A 19,397-nucleotide genomic window follows, 5' to 3' on the forward strand; every position below is an offset into this window, starting at 1 on the left:
AAATTATTTATTATATTTTTAAATTAATATTTCAATATATTTAAAGGAATAATGTCATTTTAAATTATATTATAGCATTATTAATTTTAGCATTTTATTTTTCTGATGATTACAGATGTTATTTCAATTCGGTTTTTATTAAAAACAAATAAATTTCAAATAAATTTTTTAAATGGAAGTTGAGGAAAATAAAGATATAAATCCACCTGAATCACTTGATCGCAACCCAGAATCATCATCCACAACCCATTCATCAGACGTGGAGCATGAAGATGATAAACTGGAACAATCGAGTTTAAAAGAAGAAAGAAATGAAGATTTAGAAGAACAAATTGAAAAAAATTGCGAAGGATTATCCTTCCATACAGCTGTCAGTTCAGAAATCCATGAAATTGATCATAATTTCTATAATAATGAACCAGAACACGAACACATGAACTCAGCTGAATCAAATGAACATGAAGAGTCTGATCAGCCCTATGTAATCTTGTCAGAAACAAATAATGAACTGAATAACCATAGCATGGAGGAAGTAGATGATTCTCTCCTTAACGACTTTGAAAGGACCTTGCACCTTAGAGGTAATTTAAATTTGATTATAAATAATTTTTAGATATTCACAAGGGGAAAGATACGCGGTCAAAATCGTCAAGCCAGAGAACAGAAACATCAAAATCAAGACACTCAAGTAAATCACATGAATCCACAGAAAGATCAAAAAGGAAAAGCTCAAGAAGGTCGCAGCAGTTTGGAACGAGCGAAAATCCAATAGATATAACGGAAATGACAGTAGATTGCGGAAGTTTGCTAGAGCTGTATCAAAATGATTATTTTGACGCATTTATGCACATGTATCACCTGTATCATAAGAAGGAGCCAGGAGTACACGAATATCTGGTAAACATGTTATACACGAAACGCACAGACGAAGAGATATCATTTTACCTGCCACAATTATGGTAAGTATATACCTATATAACTTAACAATTTATAGTCAATTGTCGATATCGAAGTATGGAAAATCATCACTGCATCGCTTTTTATTGGATAAAGCCTCAGTGTCGATGCACTTCGCACTTCAACTTTCATGGTTCTACCAGGCGGCAATAGACGACCACATCCCAAGTACTTTTTAAAAATCATATAATTTATCTTTAGAATGTGATAGACTGACGCAGAAGATGACACAGGATACAGAAATGGCAGTGGTAAACTCAAAACTCATTACGCCAGTATCATTCTCCAGGCCAAGTTCAGAGATGTCAATTTCAGAAAATACATCATTTCCATGTTTATTAGATAGAAGACTTCTACTGGAGTCGTTTTCAAGAAGAAAAACGTCACAAAAACCAGACCTATATAACTTGTTTACGAACGTAAATTCATTACTTGGAGCGAAGATCCCAACCTCACTAGTTCACAACACATTCATGCTGTCCACCCCGACGTCGAAAGTAAAGTTGGTTGGAGTACACCCAAAACTAGGGAACGCGATAGTTTTAGAAACACACCCGATACTAGATTACACACAGGATTTACACTTGGAGCTTCAGAAGCTGATGATGAAGCAGAGAAGACTGAATTATTTTAACACGTTAAACAACTTTGTCGAGTTGTGTATGCAAAACTCGTCACTATTGACAACGGAATCTAAGAGAGATGCAAGAGACCCACTGTTAAGAGTATTCGCAAGTGCATTAAACGAGTGGATGCTGCTGAGAAGATGCATAGTCGCAGCATATGAAGAAAGCTTCGCCTACACAGGACTCTCACTCCCATTTGACTATATAAATAAACCACAAAAACACTACATCTATAACCTTAACGGGTATAGCTCAGTACATAATAATGACCAGGCTCTTTTGCAGATATTAAGAATAGTGGAGAGTGAGACTAAGATCTTTTTTTCAAGGAAGAGAGCCCCTTTTGTGTTTTATGTAGAAATGGGAAATTTAGATGAGGATATTGAGTTAATATCCTACAACTCGAATAAAGATAGAGAAACGGGAATGAAAGACTTATACGTGTTTGAATCAATAGTAAAAGATTTGTTAAACTATGAATTATTAACGCCAGAACAGGTTGAAGCAATTAAGAACCCACTCGAGTGCATTCGATACGCACTGGATATGCTACCCCAGGAATCGCTTGAAAGATACAACATCTTCGTGGAAGATAAAGCGAATACAGATTCCTCATACAACTACTCAAAGTCACAGACCTCAGATGATTCTTTCGCAGTAAGCAGTGCCAACAGCTCATATAGTAACACTGATGAGAACCCAGTGACTGAGGTGGATTCTCTGTCTGAATGCGAGTCCAAGTCAAATGAAAATACCGATTATGTAAGAATTGATCCAGATTCATCAGAAACTAGTCCTAACTTAGCAAACTCAGTACAAAACGGAGATACACATGTTCAAAACCAAGTTCCAGACACTAATACTCCAAATCAAGTTGGGGATACTAATACCTCAGTACAAAATGGCGATTCCTCTCCAAATTCTAACAGAGATTCTACCCCTGTAGACAAGGAGTCTTCAGATTCAACTAAGGAATCGCCACGTGATGGAGATGCTAAAACACTAAACGTGAAGAACCTTAGTCCCCAAGAGGTTAGGAAAATAGTTTTTGCAGAAACTTTTGACCAGAAGAAGGAGAAGATAAGAAGAAAGTCGCCATACGGAAACTTGAAATCGTGGGACCTACACGCCTTCGTGATTAAGGGAAATGATGACTTGAGACAGGAAAAAATGGCAAACCAGGTTTTGGAGTCGTTTAGAAGAATATTCGCAAAGGCAAACCTGCCGCTATGGCTAAGACCAATAGAGATTTTAGTTACAGGCTCAAACTCAGGAATCATGGAGTTCCTCCACGATACATACTCAGTGGATGTAATCAAGAGGAAATTTAACGCGGAATCTTTGGCTCCAGTTTTCGAGAAGCTCTTTTACTCTAACATTTACGAGGCTAGGAAGAACTTTATTGAAAGCCACGCGGCATATTCCATAGTATCATATCTTCTTCAAGTTAAGGACAGACATAACGGAAATATACTTCTGGATCCATATGGACATGTGATTCATATCGATTACGGGTTCTGCCTCTCTAACTTCCCAGGAAAACTAATCAGCTTTGAAACTTCACCTTTCAAGCTCACCAAGGAGTACTTGGATGTTATAGAGGGAGGAAACTCGGATAACTTTGTTTACTTCAAGACTCTCATAACAAAGGGGTTATTGGAGGTTAGAAAACATGTGGATGAGGTTGTTCTCCTGGTTGAGATGATGACCACAGCTAATAAGATGCCCTGCTTCCTAGCGGGAACCACTTACACAATTGAGATGTTCAAGGAACGCTTCATGCTCAACCAATCTGAAGAGGCATGTATAAGGAAGATCACAGAAATGATAGATGCGTCGGTAAATAGCTTCTCCACTGTCCAGTACGACACGTATCAGAGGCTCACAAACGGAATCTTGTAATTCACACTATAATCACGTTAATTTTTTACACATTTTATTTTCAGTTATTTTTTATTATGATTATTTTTAAGTAATTATTTCTGATGACTAGGGAGCAGTTGGATGTCAGTGCCCTAAGAGATATCACCGACAAACTCTCATTTGACGAAATCGACTCCATAATTGAGAATTTATCAACAGGAAATTTAGCGAGTTTCTTAAACAATGAAAAACTTAATGAAGCCCTGGAAAGAGACGCATATATCATCAACAACGTGTTTACACAGACGGGAATCACGAAGTCCTGTGAACACGGCGTTAAAATATCATCAATAATCAAACACAAGGCAGCTAAACTCAATGAAGCCACTTCCTTAGAGCTTTTGGATACTATTTTAGGCATATATTTAGATAATTTCACAACTTCATCAAATGAACAGCCTATTACCATTTCTTCGCAGGATTACTCATCCAATAATCCACTTGACTTCGTTCTCCTGTCCAAACATTTTCCATCTGGAGTCTTGTCCTTCTCTTCACTATCCTGGGATAACCTTCCCCTCTCAGATCTAATTGTAAATGAGAGCTTATCGCAGCAGAGGCAGAAACGCTCAGTGACATCTAGCGTTTTTCAGTATAAGGAACTTCACACTCTTAGAGATTATGACCATAGACTAGAAACTAAAGAGCGTGTTGAGAAGATCAAGTCGCTTCTAAACTCGCAAACTTCAACCCGAGCTGTTAGATTTTGGGAGTTTGTTCTAGATCGTGACCCCGAGAATGGCTTCAACAGCACTTGCTTCAACCTATATTCCCTAACTTTTCTTGCTACAAACGGCGAAGTTGAGATTTTCAAGGGTTCTGATGGCGAGATAATGATCAAGGTATTTTGACTTTTAGTTTAAAAAATTGTTTTCAGGCTAGAGACAGAGGGAGTGGAAACAGAGTAAACTTTCAATCCATTGTTACTGGCTGGTGTTATGACCAATGGTCCAAGCTTTTAGAAAAATACAAATAATTAACTGTGATAGGAGAAATTAACATTTTAATGTATAATATTTTTATCAGTAAATTTACAAAATCATTTTATTTTCTTTCAAGTATTTTAAGGCTAGTTCAGTTGCATTCTTTGATTCTTCACTCAAGGATATCTTAGGCTGCTTCACTGGCCTATCTGAATGTGTTTTAGTCTTATTCTTTCTCTTTTTAGAGTCACTTGAATCTTCTTTCCTGTTCCTATTCATCAACTCTGTAGGTTTCATGTTCAAGCATAGAGATGTTGCATAGTGCCCTAGGTGTAAATTCCTGAAATTGAACACTTTCCTTAGCTCCTTCGAATATGTCTTGTAAGATCTAAAAAGGTTGAGTAAATGTATAATACCTTATTGATGACATGAAAGACTTTTTAGCAAGATTTAGAAGACCATCATCTCCTTTAACGTCCATGCAGAACCTGTTTCTCATGAACCCAACCAAGTCTCCCTAGACAATATTTTTTAAAAATAAAAATGAAATTAATACCTTAAACTTTTTCAAATACTTTGGACAGTTCAACACCTTAATTTCACTCCAAACTGAGTCCTCTGACACCTCATCAAGTTTCATTCCCCTATCATTAAGTAGTTTAACAAGTCCCTTTTCGTGTTTAATTAAAATCAGAATTGAAGTTCCTGAATCACCGATTCTAGCAGTTCTTCCTGATCTGTGTATGAACTCATCAAGTTGTTGTGGAGGGTCATATTGAATCACTCTGTCAACTTTTGAAAAGTTTAGCCCTCTCGACGCCACATCTGTTGATATTAGAATTGAACATTCAGAGTTGATGAACTGGTCCATGTAAGGAAACCTAAAATCATTATTTTAAAATTAAAATTTTTTTTAGGAATCCATACCTTTCACTCGACTCCATATCACCGTGGAGTTTGAAAATTGGAACTTTAAATATGAGGTTTTTATCATTCTTTTTTGATTTGAAACCGTTATTTAATAGGTGTTGATCATCGGAGTTTGAAATGTATTGTCCAAAATTCCTTAAATGGTTAGTTTCTTTGTTATCTAACTTGCGTAAGGTTGGCCATGTTAACGACTTCAAAAGCATATAAAAGTAGTTTACAGTATCACAGTTTGAAACGAAAATAATAATCTACAATTTTTACAAATTTTAAAAATACCTTTTCACGGTTACTAACAAATTTCAACAATAGTGAGATTAGGAACATGAACTTGTTGTTACAATCCGCCAAGACGTATTCCAACCTCAGATTAGTTGGGATTTCACTGTTTTCTAGAACAAATTGTTTTAAAATATATGTACCTTCGCTTAAGCCAATGATTTGGGGTTTGGAATCAAAACAATTTTCAACCAGGTTCTTTACTCTTTCCGTTATTGTTGCTGATGTTAAAACTATTTGGATTCCAGAATTTTCTCGATTTGACTTCTTAGAATCGAGCAAATAGCTGTGTATTGTCCTTATTTTACTTTCAAATCCCATGTCAAGTAATCTGTCAGCTTCGTCCAAGACCAACATCTCCAGGTTGTCCAATTTAAATGAAGACGTGCTTTCCATGTGGTCCAAAACCCTTCCAGGGGTGCCAATCACTACTGTTATTCCCTTTCTGATCCTGGCCTTTTCCGATTTCCTACTTTCCCCGCCTAAAATTAATTATAAAAATCAATGTTTACCTTTAATACAAGAGACTACAATCCAGGGGAAGGGTTTTGATAAATCTTCAGTAACCTTAGAAATCTGAAATGAGAGCTCCCTAGTTGGCGTGATAATGAGAATCTATTAAAAATTGCATGGTAATTAGGAATACCTTGGTTCCATCCCTTCTTGTAATCTTCTTATTATCGGGAGGAGCAATCAGTCTTTGAAGAGCAGGTACTATAAAGGTCAGTGTTTTCCCTGTTCCTGAAGGACTTCGTATTAAAGTGGTGGCTCCGTTCAATACTTTAGGTATGGAACACCTCTGAATATGAGTAATTTTGACAAATCCATTAGCTTCTAGTGATTTAAGTAGTCTGGTGTTTAAAATTCCGGAAAACTCTGAAAAATCAGAGACAAATGTTGAAGAATCTGAGGGTGTATGCTCATACTTGGAACATACAGGATCAGAATCTCTATTTCCTGTATTATTATAGTTTATTAGACGTTCTTTGCGATTAGGGTGGGTTTTGGTATCATGGGTTACATTTTGAAATTTGTAGGACAGAGTTCGCAATTTGTGGAGCTTGAAACGCGAAGATCTACCATTTATGCTAATCATAATACTATATTATTAACTATAATCATTAAGTTAAACTATTGGCTATTGTACATGGATAAATAAAAAATAAGCGCGACTAACAAGTAGTTAAACAACAAGAATCCCTATAACACACTATACAACAAATTATAACAATGATCATAGTTTTAATATATTTTATTCTATTAACCAAATAAATCACTAGAAAATTTTTATATTATTGTTAATTTTGTTTTTTATTATAGACACATTTTCTGTTAACTGTAATCATCCACTATTTTTGTAAGAATTGATTACTAACAACGATATTTTGTTTAATATAATATCAACAACGATTTTTAACTCTTATGGCACTCAATTGCATTTAACATTTCTATGATGTTAATATTCCCCTCGCTGATCCATTCCATGTATTTTACAATAGTACAATAACACAGCAACACAAAACCCATTTTTTGTATATTAAATTGAAATATTTTTGTTTTATAAATTCTTCTGATTTAATATTAATATTGTCGAAGATAAAGTGTAATTTTAAATAATAATTTGTTGTACACTAAACTTTGTAATTCTCACTTGGATCGTTTTGTAGATTATTTCAAATTGAGGATTCTGTTTAAACGAAAACATTTCGTTTATGTTAATATTCTTCTAGAAATCTATTCTAGCCGTTTGTAATTAAGTTGTGTGTTTCCCCTGTACAACTCAATTATATGTGATTCAGGATGGCAAGCCCTTCACTACTTAACGATAGTAGTCTCAAAAACAGACCAGTCTCAAGACTACTCTCACTGGCGAAGAAAAGGCACGAAAAGTATTCATTTGAGACTGAAGCGGAAGCTTCGAAATCAGACGTCAAGTGCTACGACAAGGTGACCTCGACACAGTCGCAGTTTACATTCGAGAACGAGCCACTCACCGAGTCAAAAGCAGATGTAAAGTCAAGTGACAAGCTCGTTGAAAAGGAAGGATCACAAGTTTACGAAAACTCCCCGACTGTAGCCTCCAAGGCCGACTTCAAGTCTTACGACTCAGTTGTTGAAAGGCCAGGAGACTATTTGTTTGAAAACGTTCCCATGGTTTCATCAAAGGCTGACTTTAAGTGTGGTGACGCCGTTTCTGAAAAATCTGGAGAATATCTGTTCGAAAACCAGCCACAGGTGTCAACTGCCAACGTCAGAGCATCAGATACCTTGTTCGAAAAGGTTGACAGCCTAGTATTTGAAAACCAACCCCAATTATCCAAGGCCTTTGCTAGGTCCTCAGATCAACTAGAAGAGAAAAAAGAAGTCGAGGTATTTGAAAATGAACCCGAGGAGTCTAAGGCTAACGCCAGGGCCTCTGAACAGTTAGAAGAGAGAAAGCAATCACAAGTTTTCGAAAATGTACCGGAGCTTTCAAAAGCAAACGCAAGATCCTCTGACCAGCTGGACGAAAAAGGCGTATCACAGGTGTTTGAAAATGAACCTGAACTATCAAAGGCACACGCAAAATCATCTGAACAGTTGGAAGAGAAAAGCCAGTCACAAGTTTTTGAAAATGTACCTGAAGAGTCCGTGGCCCACGCTAAGTCCTCTGAGCAATTGGAGGAGAAAAAAGAGCCACAAGTTTTCGAAAATGTACCAGATGAGGTCTCAAAAGCTGATGTCACATCATATGATCCTTCACCGGATCTCTCAAAATCCCAGACGGTGTTCGAATGCCAGAGGAGCACAGTAAGTACTGCCGATTTTAGCGCATTCAAACCATTGGAGCCTAAATCGCAGTGTGTTACAACATTTGAGGCTCAAACATCACAACACAGCACTGCAGATGTTGTGTACGACAAGTTCGACACCCCAATGAAGGAACTCTCTGAAACCATGAGCAAGTGTAGACTCGATGAGTAAACCGTTTTATAGAAATATAATATTCAATTTATTTTTATTATATCATACACTTTATTAATGATTCATGACTTAATGCTTAAAATTTAACAGTAAATCAAGTGGATTCCGACATACCTGTTATCGCGAAAAATAACCTTCAGATTACTTTCAGATATTTTAACAATTTATTGTAAAAAAATTTTAAATTCTATAAATTAAATATGAGTTTAAATACGTATTTGTCATATACAAATGTCATTTATAAAGAATCAACTGGATTCACACATTATCCTTAACGTCGAGAGAATTGATTTCAATGTAAAAATAAAAAATGGTATTTTACATTTTAAATATGATTAAATTCTTTATATATGCATCTTACATATAATAAACTTGTTTTAGCGAACCAATTCCATGGAATTATCGCAGAAGCCTTCGAACATCTTAAAGGGCTTGATCATTTAAACATTTGTAAGTATATAAATATGCTAAGGCTGGAAGGGAATACATACCTACTCTTTTCGGAAGGTTATTCTCTAACACTAAGTGAGATATTTAACACACATTGTGAAGAATATATAAAATCTAACTTTTATACAATTGTTAACCAGATTCTATTTGGACTACAGTATCTACACTCTTCAGGATTTTATCATGGAAGGTTTTCATTGGATTCTGTGTGTGTTTCAGATGAAGGATTGGTTAAAATCTCCGGATATGGGACCAACTATTTAAATAAAGTGGTAAGCTATATGATTAGGCAAGAGAATAAAGAATCTAATCATTCATACGACGATAATGGATCATATCAAAATTATGTTATGAACCCGTTTAACAAGGATGATAAGAATTATTTGATGGACTATGTTATCAACTCTCCATATTTAATCAACCTGTTACCTTATATGCCTCCAGAACTTATATTTTTTCACAATTCAGAACCAAAAGGCCATTTATTCTGGTTTAACGTAGACATATGGGCACTGGGGATTTGTGTACTTTTTATTATATCATACGTCGTTTCATCCAGTGGTTTGTATAATGTCTCAGATACTAGTACCGTTAATGACGAACAGAACAATAAAGGTATGTTTATTAAAATTATGAAGATTATATCAGGAAACTTCAATACTAACGAAAATAATAGTATTTGTAAAAGGGGGCCATATTTTGAAAACCTGAGGAAGCTGTTTAATTCAGACGAATCGAAATCAGAATTCGTAGAATCTTTCTTTTTTGTAACATATTTGCTTATTTTAATAAATAAATTCGAGTCAACGGATCCCATTTCGGCACTTGGTTTAGATATTGTAAAGATATTAAATGACAAATTCAAATTATTGATAAAAGAAAATGAACCCTTGGGTGATGTAGGAGTGGTTTCACAGATTTTTAATAATGTTAGTACTAACTATTCAGATTCAAATAATACTGAAAGAGTTGAAGAGGAGATTGACCATGATAAGGTAAAAGTACAACCTGACTGTTTAGTTGAGGCAGCGCTTTCTCTATCAATTGGCATCTTAACAGGAAGAGAAGTTTTGAGAAATTTGATATCATTTAACCAGAAAACATTTAGTAAAAATTCTAATTCTGAGTCTGTTTTGAGAGATTTGAATTATTTATTATCACTGGTAAATGATTGTTTGGTAATAACAAACCATAAGAGGCCTCCAATAATCGAGTTAATCACTAAGAATAACATATTGAAGATGCCACCAAGAATATTGAGTTCCACTGAAATAAAGTATTCTTGGTTTACATATAGAGAAAAAACCGAAGATTCGCAATCAATAAGTGATTTCTCAGTACCATATTCAGTAGAATTACTGAAAGATTGTCGATTAAATCTTTCGGAGTCTGGGTTCTTTATCAGCCAAGTAGGGTTGGAGAATGTACTATACTACTGGACATTACTAGGTAATGATCCCCAAAATACAATACCATTTGAATATAAGAACAGAATAAATACGAGTGATGAAGAGGATACATTTAAACAATCTAATTCTGAAGCCAATTCTAAAACTAGGGTAATCAATGTTACATTTAGATATTATGTTTATTTAATTTTAATAATCATAAATATAGACTTTGGAGTATTTTAGAAGATATAAAGTTGGGAAAGTGTTTCTGGGAGAACTTATCAACCACGTTAAACTGGCACACCTCTTCCCCATGGTAATTGAACATCAGCTTAGACCAACATGTGTGTATGCAAGACAACACTGTTTTATTTACCAGATATTAAGAATACGACGTTTTAAAAGACTATTAAACAACCCAGTAGAGAATAAAAGACAAGTTTTTGCAGAAGCAATTATAGATATTCCACCCCCTTTGAGAAAACAAATTTGGTGCAATTTGTTAGATGTCGTGTATAGACCAGCTAAAAAAGATTGTCCAATCAATTCAAACTATAAGTTCGAAGCATTACCTTCGGATATGGAACAAAATCTTAATTTTTACGTTAGTTTTTAGAAAAGTTAAATTTTACTTCAGAACAATGACCTACTCTACTCAACAACCAATTTGAACAATCTGTTGTCAAGCATAGAAGACTTGAAAAGGAAGATTATACACCAGCAAGTTCCGAAGTAATTTTAGATAAATATATATAATTTTTTAGTTCAATATACTCATTTGCAATTCCGCTGTTACTGTTGTACCACAACTCTAAAGTATACTCAACGGTTCTGGACAAGATGTTCTCCAAATATTTAAAGGTAAAATTATGAATTTTTAACTTTTGTAGGAATTCTACTCACCAACTGGCTCATTCGTGAACAATTATCTGAGTGAATTTAGTACTATTTTGAATTTCTTTGATCCTGAGGTTTCATATCACTTGAGAACCATAGGTAAATAGTGATTTTTAATATGTAAATTGTTCAGGAGCTTACTCTGATTCTTATGCACTACCGTGGTTCATGTCGCTGTTTTCAGAAAACACCTCGGTAGACCAGCTGTACTTAATATGGGACTCAATACTGGTACACCCGAAACAATACATAAAGTTCCTGGCGGTTATGATACTACATAACATAAGGGAGAGAATTCTAGGTAATTTTAATTTCTAATACAAAAGCGCATATTTTTTAGGAATTGCTGATGCAAGTGTGGCAATCTCGTTCATTTCCTGCGTTGTTGACTCACTTAATGTCCCTATGCTGATGTACCTGACAACACACATGTTTAACACATGGTTTGAGGTTATGAACCCTAAAACAGCAATAAATAAGCACAATATGGTGAATACTCAGGAAAATTTAAATCAGAGTGAAACAAACGAATTGAAATCAGAGTCAGATACTTTTACACTAGATAAGAACACATTCGTCTTTGTATCCGAAGAGTACCCATTCGAAAGATGTTTTAAGCTCTCAATTGATACTTTCTCGAATATTTTTAACAACTGCATAATAATAGACCTCAGATCAATAGAATCATACAATTTAGGGCACATCCCAAAGTTAGCTTATTAAACTCAATTATAATTTTTTAGCTCAGTACATGTAAACAAAGTCTTCTCAGCTCTTTCTGAAAGTGATAAGAAAGTAGGATCAATATCTCTCCAGATATTCAATACTGAAAATAACACAGCAGTTGATTATAATGTGAGTTTCATAGCTGTTCTAGTTTTAACATATTTAGAGTGTTGGAGGTCAATCACAGGTGATTTCAAGCTTAATTGGACTTAGAAACACAACTAAAACACCCTGGTTACACATTAATTCCCCCGAGAGTAATAAGGTAGTCCTGGCAGCCGGAGACGGATATGATAACGATAATGAAATGTTATGCCTACAGAGACTTATATTTGAGTTCAGACTACAACATGTGTGTTATTACAGAATTAACACAGAAGAATGGCCGAAAGTGTTTACACTCTCTAAAATCTAACTTTTAATGTAGTTTAAAATTTTATTTATTTATTTACTGCTTTTATGTGTAAATTCCCATCCTTGGTTTTACACCTTCCACACATTATTAAACATGTTTTTAATATAATCGCACAAATCAGTAAATTATATTATTTTGTTCAATAAATAATATTGTGGTCATAAAAATGCCAAGAAAGCCAACAGAATCGCATTCTTGCCTAATAGTAACACGTAATTTGAAAGAAAGATGATTCCATGAGTTAATGTTTGGATTAATTCACTAAATTCCTACCTTCTAGCCTTAAAACCACATCAAACAAGATGTTTGATTCACCTTTGTATATTATCTTCTGGTTAATTTTAGTTTTACCCAGTTTGTGCGGAGTCATCTCACCGAATAAACTTAGTTTCGTATCGCATTTATCCAATAATTGGTATAATAAACAGTATTCCAGTTATCAGAAAAGATATTTGAAGAATCCTGAGTACATTGTAGCTGGCACTCACGAAGAATGGAGGAAGGATATGGCTGATACCGTTGGAGTTTGGTCAATTTTTTATCCTTATGATCTATACAAGGCAGAAGCTTTCTTGCCTGGAGCAGATATTAGACCTAATTTGTTATTTCTAGATATCGCAGGACGAGTTCGTGGTCCAGGAGACTATGGTAGTCCAGAAGGATGTTACATTTTGGATTCTAAGGAATACCATCACCTTGAGGATTCCAACAACCTTGTGCACTCTAGAAGGTTTTAAAAACACTATTACAAAATTTTATTTAGATGTGTAATGGTTATGTATGGCAGAGTAAGATATTCAAACCTTAGGTTGGTACTGGCAGGCCGGATGTTCTACGCTGGAGGCCTAGCTTTAGAGGGTCTTGATCCACTCCTTAATGCTACATCTGCAATTTTTCTAGGACACACATTCTTAGAATCATACGTAAAACATTAGAATATTTTATCTATAACCAATTAAACCAAAATAACAATATATTTAGAAAAATGAAGTTTATGCTGAGAAAATGAAGACATTGAAAAGGAAAGTCTCATTTGTAAGTTTACATGTTTAACAAAGCTGTAGATTGATAAGCAGGGTAATGAAATTAATCCTGTAAACTGGGAATACCAAAAATTAGATGGACTGGGATCATCTTTCAGATGGATGCATGGTAACAGTAAATGGAAACTAGTTGGGCCATTCACATGCTACAAAAGCTTCGGTGTAAATTATAATACTGGAAGCGATAATTCCTTCTTTCCTGAGTATGCTGATGATGCCATTTATAACGTTTTCGACCCTCTGGAACACTTTTGCCGGAAATTCACAAGCAGGGAGTACCTTGAAGATGAAGTTAGAACAATTATAAGATCAGTTCTAAAAGGTAGCGATAAGATGACCAAAATAAAGGTTGAGGATGAAAACTACCTAAATAATCTGGAAGAAGAGGTATTTAAAATATATTATTCTGAGTTATTTTAGTTGGTTGCTCTTGGGGACCAAGGCCCTGATTATTATAGAGGAACCTTTGAATAAAGTAAGAACAGTGTTAAATAGATATAGTCAGGAAAGATAATTTGTAATTGTGGGAGAATATTTATATATTATTCTGTTTTAATCTCAAATTCCTCATCACTGCTTTGTTCTTCAACCCAATCCTGATAATAATTTGATGTTTACTAAACTTACACATTTTACATCATCGTCTTCTTCCCCTTTCAATTCAGTTTCCATTGGCGGTTTTTTAAGTTTCTATTAACAAATTATCAGAACTTTGAGAATTACCTTGCTTGGGATTGTCTGGGCTTGGAGATCAGTCTTCCCGTCAAAGAAGTAGACCTCAAGTTCTCTCCCATCAAACATTCTGCCGTTGAATTTCTGAGAATTTCATATTTAAAGGACATAAAATCCACAAACCGAAATGAAAACCTCAGCGTCTGAAGAGTTCTTAAACTTTATGCAAACAATCCCTTGGGGATGGCGAGGAATGGGAGTGACCTTTTCCACTTCAACGTATTTCTTGATTTCCTAGGAAAGGTTATAATAACTTAACCTACAGAAAGAATCTCCTCCTTAAGTTCCTCATAAAACAAGTCTCCAGTCTCGTATTTCTGGAAATTTTCTAAAATTATGAAAGTTACCATTGCGTCTTCCATGGAGAACATGGGCTTTGAAATTACGATACGCCTGCCGGTTCCATCATCCAATGTGTCAGACCAGCCTTGAAGTCTGAATAAATAAAATTAAAAGAAACCAGGTACCTCCTTTCTTCATATTTAGCAGCAAGGTACTTCTTCCTTAGCTCAGATTTAATTGATGGTGGAATGGGCTTAGCTTGAGTTGGTTTAGGTTCAAATTTAGCCTGGGAATACATTTTTAATTAAGTATTTTTACCTGTTCCACATGAATAACACAGTTGTCTCTAAAGTGATAGTTGTCCAGGTATCTAATTGCAAGGTCAATTGACTCCTTGTTGACAAAAGTAACGGTTCCATCAGACTTTAGTTCCCCGTTCTCGTCAGTGTATAGTTTAATTTTAGGGAGGGCTGAAACTATAATAATTTTGAAACAAACTTGTATGTGGGTCAATTTTGATGATCCCAGCCTTTTTAAAAACCTCTGCAACCTCAGAGAGAGTTGTGTCCTTGGGTAGTCCGGATACATAGACAGTGTGACTTTTCTAAGGAAAATTTCCAATAAATAAGTGTTACCAGTGATCCTGCGATTTCGCCTGAGTCCATCCTCTGTTTCTTCCTCTTAAGATATAGTTTTTTCTTCTCCCTCTTGCGCTTCTTGGCCTCGTCTTCCTCGGTCAATACAGCTCCTTCTAGAGAGTTATCTTCATCGTGTTCTTCGAAATTTTCTTTATGTTCGGACTCTAAGTTGGTTTATTTAAAAAAACTAAACCTATTAAGAATTCCTTAAGTTCACTGCAGGATGAAATAGGTTCCCATGACTTCATACCTTCACACCACACGTTGGTACACCCATCAATAAAGGCTCTGTTTAATAGTATATATAATTAATAATAATATTTATACGATTTTAAAAGTGATTTTAGAGACTCAGTGTCGCAAGGTCCGCGGATATCGTTTTCGCCAGCATGGACGTACCACTAAGAAATTATTTTATAGATCAAATAATTACCTTAGCAGTGTTTGGAGCACTTGAATTATCATCTGTTTTTGATGTATCAGTCATGTTAGAAGTTCAAACTCTACGACGACCGAGGCGTTTCTGTTTAGGTTTAGGTTTTGAGGCTAAAAATTTATTTTTAGAAAATTTGGAATAATACGTGTAATTTTAAGTGGAAGGTATTCAGCAGATGATAAATCCTTTGAAACGGACCAGTTTAAAAACAAGGCGTTAAATTGGTTTATTAATCTGGAACTGGATTCTGGGTCAACTCTAAATTTACAACACTAAATAAAAACATTATTTGAAAATAAAAGAAACCTGTTTATTATCAGTAACTTTCAATGTTATTTTTCCTTTTCCCTTTATATATTTAAAAACGTATTTAGTCTAAAGAAACATCAGAGTTAATAAAGTCAACACACCTTCAATGGTGTTCTAAAGTAAAGAAGTCTTGCTTCGTGAAGGAATTCATTCCAATTATCGAAATAAGTCATTTGTATAATGTGTAGAATGAAAAATCGATTCAGTAAATGAAAATGAGATTGAATACATAGAGTTAAAGGAAGATCGTCACGAAATTAAAAATATGTAATTATTTAAATTTATCAAATATATCAAAAATGAGAATATATAAATTAATATTTTAAATTATTATACTTCATGTACAATACGGGTGGGGATTTAAAATGTGATTTTTAGTTGAAAAATAATTTTTTATTTATATATAAATTGATTATATTTAATCCGATGATTTAATACTTTATTTGTATATGATCATAAGATAATTTACACTATGCCGGACTGGTTAATATCATCTCCTACAAAGCTGGATTCTATTTATCCACCTATGCAATGCTTTCTTTGTGGAGAGTTTGTTTCGGCACCAACATCCTCAAGGATGTGCTCTACTTGCCTCACTAAATCCGTAGATTTGAGTGAAAACGTATCCACTCACTGTACTATACTTCAATGCGTAACATGTACAAAATTTTATCACGATAGATGGTAATTTTTATTTAAAATAGTTAAATAACTAAAACCTTTTTGATTGATTTTAATTTTGCCTTTTATCTTAGGTTAAGCTGTGAATTAGAAAGTAAAGAGTTATTATCAGTTTGCCTTAAAAAGATTAAGGGCATCGATTTGATGAAAATAGTAGATGCAAGCTTCAAATGGACTGAACCGCATAGTAAAAAACTGAAAATTAACGTTACAGTTCAAAAGGAAGTTGAAAACAATTGCGTAGTTGAGCAATCCCTTTCAATCGATTTTACAATAGTCTCAACCCAATGCGCTAGCTGCAAACAACTATACACTCCTCATACCTGGAAAGCCCTGGTCCAGATAAGGCAAAAAACTAAGGATAAGAAACACATACTGCTACTAGAGCAGATTATCCTGAAGCATAACGCACACGAGGTAACTCATTAAACTAATCATCAATGTTTAGAATGTTTTAAATATATTATCAAGAAGGAACGGGTTTGACCTCCATTTCTCATCAAGAAATGATGCGCAAAAATTTGCAGATTTTGTATCAGATAAAATTGTTTCACAGATTAAAAATAGCAAGAAACTAGTAACTCAAGATGTCAATAACAATAAATACAACTATAAATATACATTGCACGTCTCACTCGTGCCAATCTGCACAGATGACCTTGTGTTTCTATCACCTAAGGTCTCCTCAATCTATGGCGGAATATCGCCATTTCTCCTCGTCGTAAACTTGACCTCAACAATTTCACTCATGGACCCATTCACACTGAGAAGACTGGAAGTCTCAAGTGATAAATACTGGAAACACCCGTTTGTGTCATGTAAGAACTGAAATATTTATTTGTTTTTAGTGTTCAACAAGTTTAACCTGTGCGAATTCATTGTACTGAATATTGAAAAGGACTACACCAGGAAATCAAAAAACCAACAATACGAACTTGTCGATGTTGAGATCATGCCCTCAAATTCATCTAAAATTATATACACCAAGTCTCATCTAGGCAAAATACTGACAGTCGGAGGAACATACTTGGGTTACGATATTAAGAGAATAAACATGAATGGGTTATCAGAACAGGAAACCAACATCAGTAATCGCATTCCATTCGATGTAATTCTCGTAAGAAAGGCAAAGAAATATTCTTCTAAGCACAATTGGGTCCTTAAGAGAATGTTCCGGGTATTTCATTTTCAATTTAACAATTTTTTAGAAGAAAAATAATCAGAAAGATAAGGATAACGATACGGAAGACGATATTGACGAAGATGAACTTTTGGACTTTAAGGAAGAAATTGTAAATAGAAAAGAGTTCCAAAAGGATATTGATTTCTATCGCAACCCAAGGTGTGTTAAACTAAATTCATGTGTTTTAGAGCGCAACCTCGCAAGGAATTTGATATTACACCCTCCTCAGATATGTCAGATGAGTTCGCAATGAACAATTTATCAGTTCAACTGAAAGATCTCTCAATTCATGATGATGAATACTTTTAAAATTTTTAAATATTAACCACACTCTTAATTGTTGTGGATTATTCATTTAATTTGATTAATATATTATTTAAATTTAATATTAAATTTGTATTATATTTTTAATAAAATGATTAACAGTGATTCAAAATTGAGCGAAGAATCTCATGAAAATGAGACTAGTGAGAATGTAGTAGAGGAGGTCGTTGACAAGGACCCTTATAAACTAAAAAATGCCGATTATTTGAAACCTTCCAGTAAATATAAATATAAACAAAAGATTCTGGTCTTTGGAAACAAAAGCATATCGCAACTGGGAAGAAACCTACTGAGGGACTTAAAATCACTCCTTCCTCATCATAAACCTGAGGTTCGTTTTATTTAATTTCATATTTTATAGTCTAAATGGGATAGTAAAGCTGGATATAAGGAGATAAATGAATTATGTGACCTGAACAAGTAAACATTGCACTATTCATGTATTAAATTTAGTTGCACTGGAGCTTTGTACCTGGAATCCAGAAAAAATGAGATGATTCTGTGGATGGCAAAGACGCCTAACGGTCCAACTCTGAAATCAAGAGTTACAAACAGTAAGTTATAAGAATATAATCTAATTAAACATTAGTCCACACACTTAAGGATTCTAAGTTTACTGGAAACTGTTTGGCAAGGTCAAGACCTTTGTTAACATTTGACAAGTCATTTAGTGATGAACCTTACCTTAAATTGGTCCAAAAGTTAATTTCTCAGATATTTGGTACGCCTAACCAACATCCCAAGAGCATGCCATTCCACGACCACTGTTTATCATTTTTTTATCTTGATAACAGAATACACTTGAGACACTATCAAATAACACCTAAGAATGAGTTTTCCGTAAATTCTCCCGATAATCAACTACTGGTTGAGATAGGTATGTGTAACACTCTAACACATCCATTCAGGCCCTCAGTTTGTTCTAGAACCGATTTTGATTCTAGACGGAAGCTTTTCTGGCATTACCCTTTGGCGTAACTCCAAATATATATCTCCATTAATGGTAATTTATCAGTTAGTCAACACCATTATAGGTAAAGAGGTATGAACGTGATATGAAGTTGAAGAAGAGGAGGATTTCTAACAAAAAGAAGGTAATTCTAACTATAATATCATTTTTTAGGAGGATGATATAGATTTGCCAGAAGATGAATTATCAATATCTAATGTGTTTTCCAACCCTGATCAGGAGTAACCTACAACATGACTTAATATATACAATTTTGTAAATATAGTTCAAATTTACAGTTTATTTTATTTTATTAATTTTTATTAAATTTTGTTAAAATTT

The 19,397-nt window shown here is 34.4% G+C and overlaps 10 protein-coding genes across 10 annotated transcripts; 7 read left to right on the forward strand and 3 right to left on the reverse strand.

Annotated features, from left to right (window-relative positions):
• Positions 1-172: 172 nt before the first annotated feature.
• Positions 173-3,485, forward strand: pikD (Phosphatidylinositol 3- and 4-kinase family protein; the record flags this gene model as incomplete). Its single annotated transcript, XM_761248.1, has 4 exons — positions 173-581; positions 614-959; positions 995-1,125; positions 1,159-3,485. 4 exons carry the CDS (start codon positions 173-175, stop codon positions 3,483-3,485), a joined length of 3,213 nt encoding a protein of 1,070 aa, XP_766341.1.
• Positions 3,486-3,531: 46 nt separating this feature from the next.
• On the forward strand, positions 3,532-4,536 carry TpMuguga_01g00821 (Nse4 C-terminal family protein). Its single transcript, XM_761249.2, has 2 exons — positions 3,532-4,348; positions 4,384-4,536. The coding sequence occupies exons 1-2, from the start codon at positions 3,569-3,571 to the stop codon at positions 4,480-4,482; spliced, it is 879 nt and encodes a 292-aa protein (XP_766342.1). The 5' UTR covers positions 3,532-3,568; the 3' UTR covers positions 4,483-4,536.
• On the reverse strand, positions 4,522-6,795 carry ddx31 (DEAD/DEAH box helicase family protein). The gene is made up of 8 exons (XM_061305078.1): positions 6,282-6,795; positions 6,148-6,250; positions 5,779-6,117; positions 5,636-5,748; positions 5,357-5,607; positions 4,986-5,310; positions 4,846-4,946; positions 4,522-4,817 (listed from the first exon to the last, which is right to left on the reverse strand). The coding sequence occupies exons 1-8, from the start codon at positions 6,729-6,731 to the stop codon at positions 4,538-4,540; spliced, it is 1,962 nt and encodes a 653-aa protein (XP_061161650.1). The 5' UTR covers positions 6,732-6,795; the 3' UTR covers positions 4,522-4,537.
• Positions 6,796-6,867: 72 nt separating this feature from the next.
• TpMuguga_01g00823 (uncharacterized protein) lies at positions 6,868-8,647 on the forward strand. The gene has a single exon (XM_761251.2). The coding sequence runs from the start codon at positions 7,436-7,438 to the stop codon at positions 8,597-8,599; it is 1,164 nt and encodes a 387-aa protein (XP_766344.1). The 5' UTR covers positions 6,868-7,435; the 3' UTR covers positions 8,600-8,647.
• A 114-nt stretch (positions 8,648-8,761) lies between these two features.
• On the forward strand, positions 8,762-12,478 carry TBCK (Rab-GTPase-TBC domain protein; the record flags this gene model as incomplete). The annotated part of the gene is made up of 11 exons (XM_061305263.1): positions 8,762-8,912; positions 8,981-9,664; positions 9,698-10,608; positions 10,667-11,044; positions 11,078-11,172; positions 11,205-11,301; positions 11,331-11,436; positions 11,471-11,638; positions 11,678-12,047; positions 12,081-12,180; positions 12,230-12,478. Exons 1-11 carry the CDS (start codon positions 8,831-8,833, stop codon positions 12,476-12,478), a joined length of 3,240 nt encoding a protein of 1,079 aa, XP_061162012.1. The 5' UTR covers positions 8,762-8,830.
• Positions 12,479-12,580: 102 nt separating this feature from the next.
• Positions 12,581-14,143, forward strand: TpMuguga_01g02635 (putative integral membrane protein). Its single transcript, XM_761253.2, has 6 exons — positions 12,581-13,208; positions 13,242-13,401; positions 13,460-13,513; positions 13,543-13,908; positions 13,942-13,996; positions 14,023-14,143. The coding sequence occupies exons 1-5, from the start codon at positions 12,781-12,783 to the stop codon at positions 13,993-13,995; spliced, it is 1,062 nt and encodes a 353-aa protein (XP_766346.2). The 5' UTR covers positions 12,581-12,780; the 3' UTR covers position 13,996; positions 14,023-14,143.
• Positions 14,064-15,660, reverse strand: HTATSF1 (RNA recognition motif family protein; the record flags this gene model as incomplete). Its single annotated transcript, XM_061305079.1, has 13 exons — positions 14,064-14,117; positions 14,149-14,211; positions 14,245-14,337; positions 14,377-14,487; positions 14,517-14,570; positions 14,601-14,688; positions 14,721-14,821; positions 14,854-15,005; positions 15,034-15,139; positions 15,171-15,337; positions 15,367-15,461; positions 15,501-15,574; positions 15,607-15,660. The coding sequence occupies 13 exons, from the start codon at positions 15,658-15,660 to the stop codon at positions 14,064-14,066; spliced, it is 1,212 nt and encodes a 403-aa protein (XP_061161651.1).
• Positions 15,661-15,669: 9 nt separating this feature from the next.
• Positions 15,670-16,238, reverse strand: TpMuguga_01g00827 (Signal recognition particle 9 kDa protein (SRP9) family protein; the record flags this gene model as incomplete). The annotated part of the gene is made up of 4 exons (XM_761255.2): positions 16,020-16,238; positions 15,916-15,984; positions 15,755-15,881; positions 15,670-15,719 (listed from the first exon to the last, which is right to left on the reverse strand). Exons 1-4 carry the CDS (start codon positions 16,089-16,091, stop codon positions 15,670-15,672), a joined length of 318 nt encoding a protein of 105 aa, XP_766348.1. The 5' UTR covers positions 16,092-16,238.
• Positions 16,239-16,309: 71 nt separating this feature from the next.
• Positions 16,310-18,131, forward strand: nmd3 (NMD3 family protein). Its single transcript, XM_061305080.1, has 6 exons — positions 16,310-16,602; positions 16,674-17,016; positions 17,048-17,417; positions 17,448-17,776; positions 17,808-17,941; positions 17,971-18,131. The coding sequence occupies exons 1-6, from the start codon at positions 16,391-16,393 to the stop codon at positions 18,089-18,091; spliced, it is 1,509 nt and encodes a 502-aa protein (XP_061161652.1). The 5' UTR covers positions 16,310-16,390; the 3' UTR covers positions 18,092-18,131.
• On the forward strand, positions 18,132-19,351 carry brix1 (Brix domain protein). The gene is made up of 7 exons (XM_061305081.1): positions 18,132-18,437; positions 18,468-18,526; positions 18,560-18,660; positions 18,696-18,983; positions 19,015-19,109; positions 19,141-19,200; positions 19,230-19,351. Exons 1-7 carry the CDS (start codon positions 18,198-18,200, stop codon positions 19,299-19,301), a joined length of 915 nt encoding a protein of 304 aa, XP_061161653.1. The 5' UTR covers positions 18,132-18,197; the 3' UTR covers positions 19,302-19,351.
• Positions 19,352-19,397: the final 46 nt, after the last annotated feature.

This window comes from Theileria parva, chromosome 1 (assembly GCF_000165365.1).
Source record: "Theileria parva strain Muguga chromosome 1, complete sequence, whole genome shotgun sequence".
In the NCBI taxonomy this organism is placed as follows: Eukaryota; Apicomplexa; class Aconoidasida; order Piroplasmida; family Theileriidae; genus Theileria; species Theileria parva.

Coding starts and splice junctions, on each gene's coding strand:
- TpMuguga_01g00821 (XM_761249.2), top strand. CDS start 3,569: ATGACTAGGGAGCAGTTGGATGTCAGTGCCCTAAGAGATATCACCGAC. Junction 4,349..4,383: donor ATGGCGAGATAATGATCAAG/GTATTTTGACTT, acceptor AATTGTTTTCAG/GCTAGAGACAGAGGGAGTGG.
- ddx31 (XM_061305078.1), bottom strand. CDS start 6,731: ATGATTAGCATAAATGGTAGATCTTCGCGTTTCAAGCTCCACAAATTG. Junction 6,118..6,147: donor TGTAGTCTCTTGTATTAAAG/GTAAACATTGAT, acceptor AATTAATTTTAG/GCGGGGAAAGTAGGAAATCG. Junction 4,818..4,845: donor TCTTTCATGTCATCAATAAG/GTATTATACATT, acceptor CAACCTTTTTAG/ATCTTACAAGACATATTCGA.
- TpMuguga_01g00823 (XM_761251.2), top strand. CDS start 7,436: ATGGCAAGCCCTTCACTACTTAACGATAGTAGTCTCAAAAACAGACCA.
- TpMuguga_01g02635 (XM_761253.2), top strand. CDS start 12,781: ATGTTTGATTCACCTTTGTATATTATCTTCTGGTTAATTTTAGTTTTA. Junction 13,514..13,542: donor TGAAAAGGAAAGTCTCATTT/GTAAGTTTACAT, acceptor ACAAAGCTGTAG/ATTGATAAGCAGGGTAATGA. Junction 13,909..13,941: donor TAAATAATCTGGAAGAAGAG/GTATTTAAAATA, acceptor GAGTTATTTTAG/TTGGTTGCTCTTGGGGACCA.
- nmd3 (XM_061305080.1), top strand. CDS start 16,391: ATGCCGGACTGGTTAATATCATCTCCTACAAAGCTGGATTCTATTTAT. Junction 17,017..17,047: donor TGAAGCATAACGCACACGAG/GTAACTCATTAA, acceptor ATCAATGTTTAG/AATGTTTTAAATATATTATC. Junction 17,777..17,807: donor TCCTTAAGAGAATGTTCCGG/GTATTTCATTTT, acceptor ACAATTTTTTAG/AAGAAAAATAATCAGAAAGA.
- brix1 (XM_061305081.1), top strand. CDS start 18,198: ATGATTAACAGTGATTCAAAATTGAGCGAAGAATCTCATGAAAATGAG. Junction 18,984..19,014: donor TCAACTACTGGTTGAGATAG/GTATGTGTAACA, acceptor ACATCCATTCAG/GCCCTCAGTTTGTTCTAGAA. Junction 19,110..19,140: donor AATATATATCTCCATTAATG/GTAATTTATCAG, acceptor ACACCATTATAG/GTAAAGAGGTATGAACGTGA.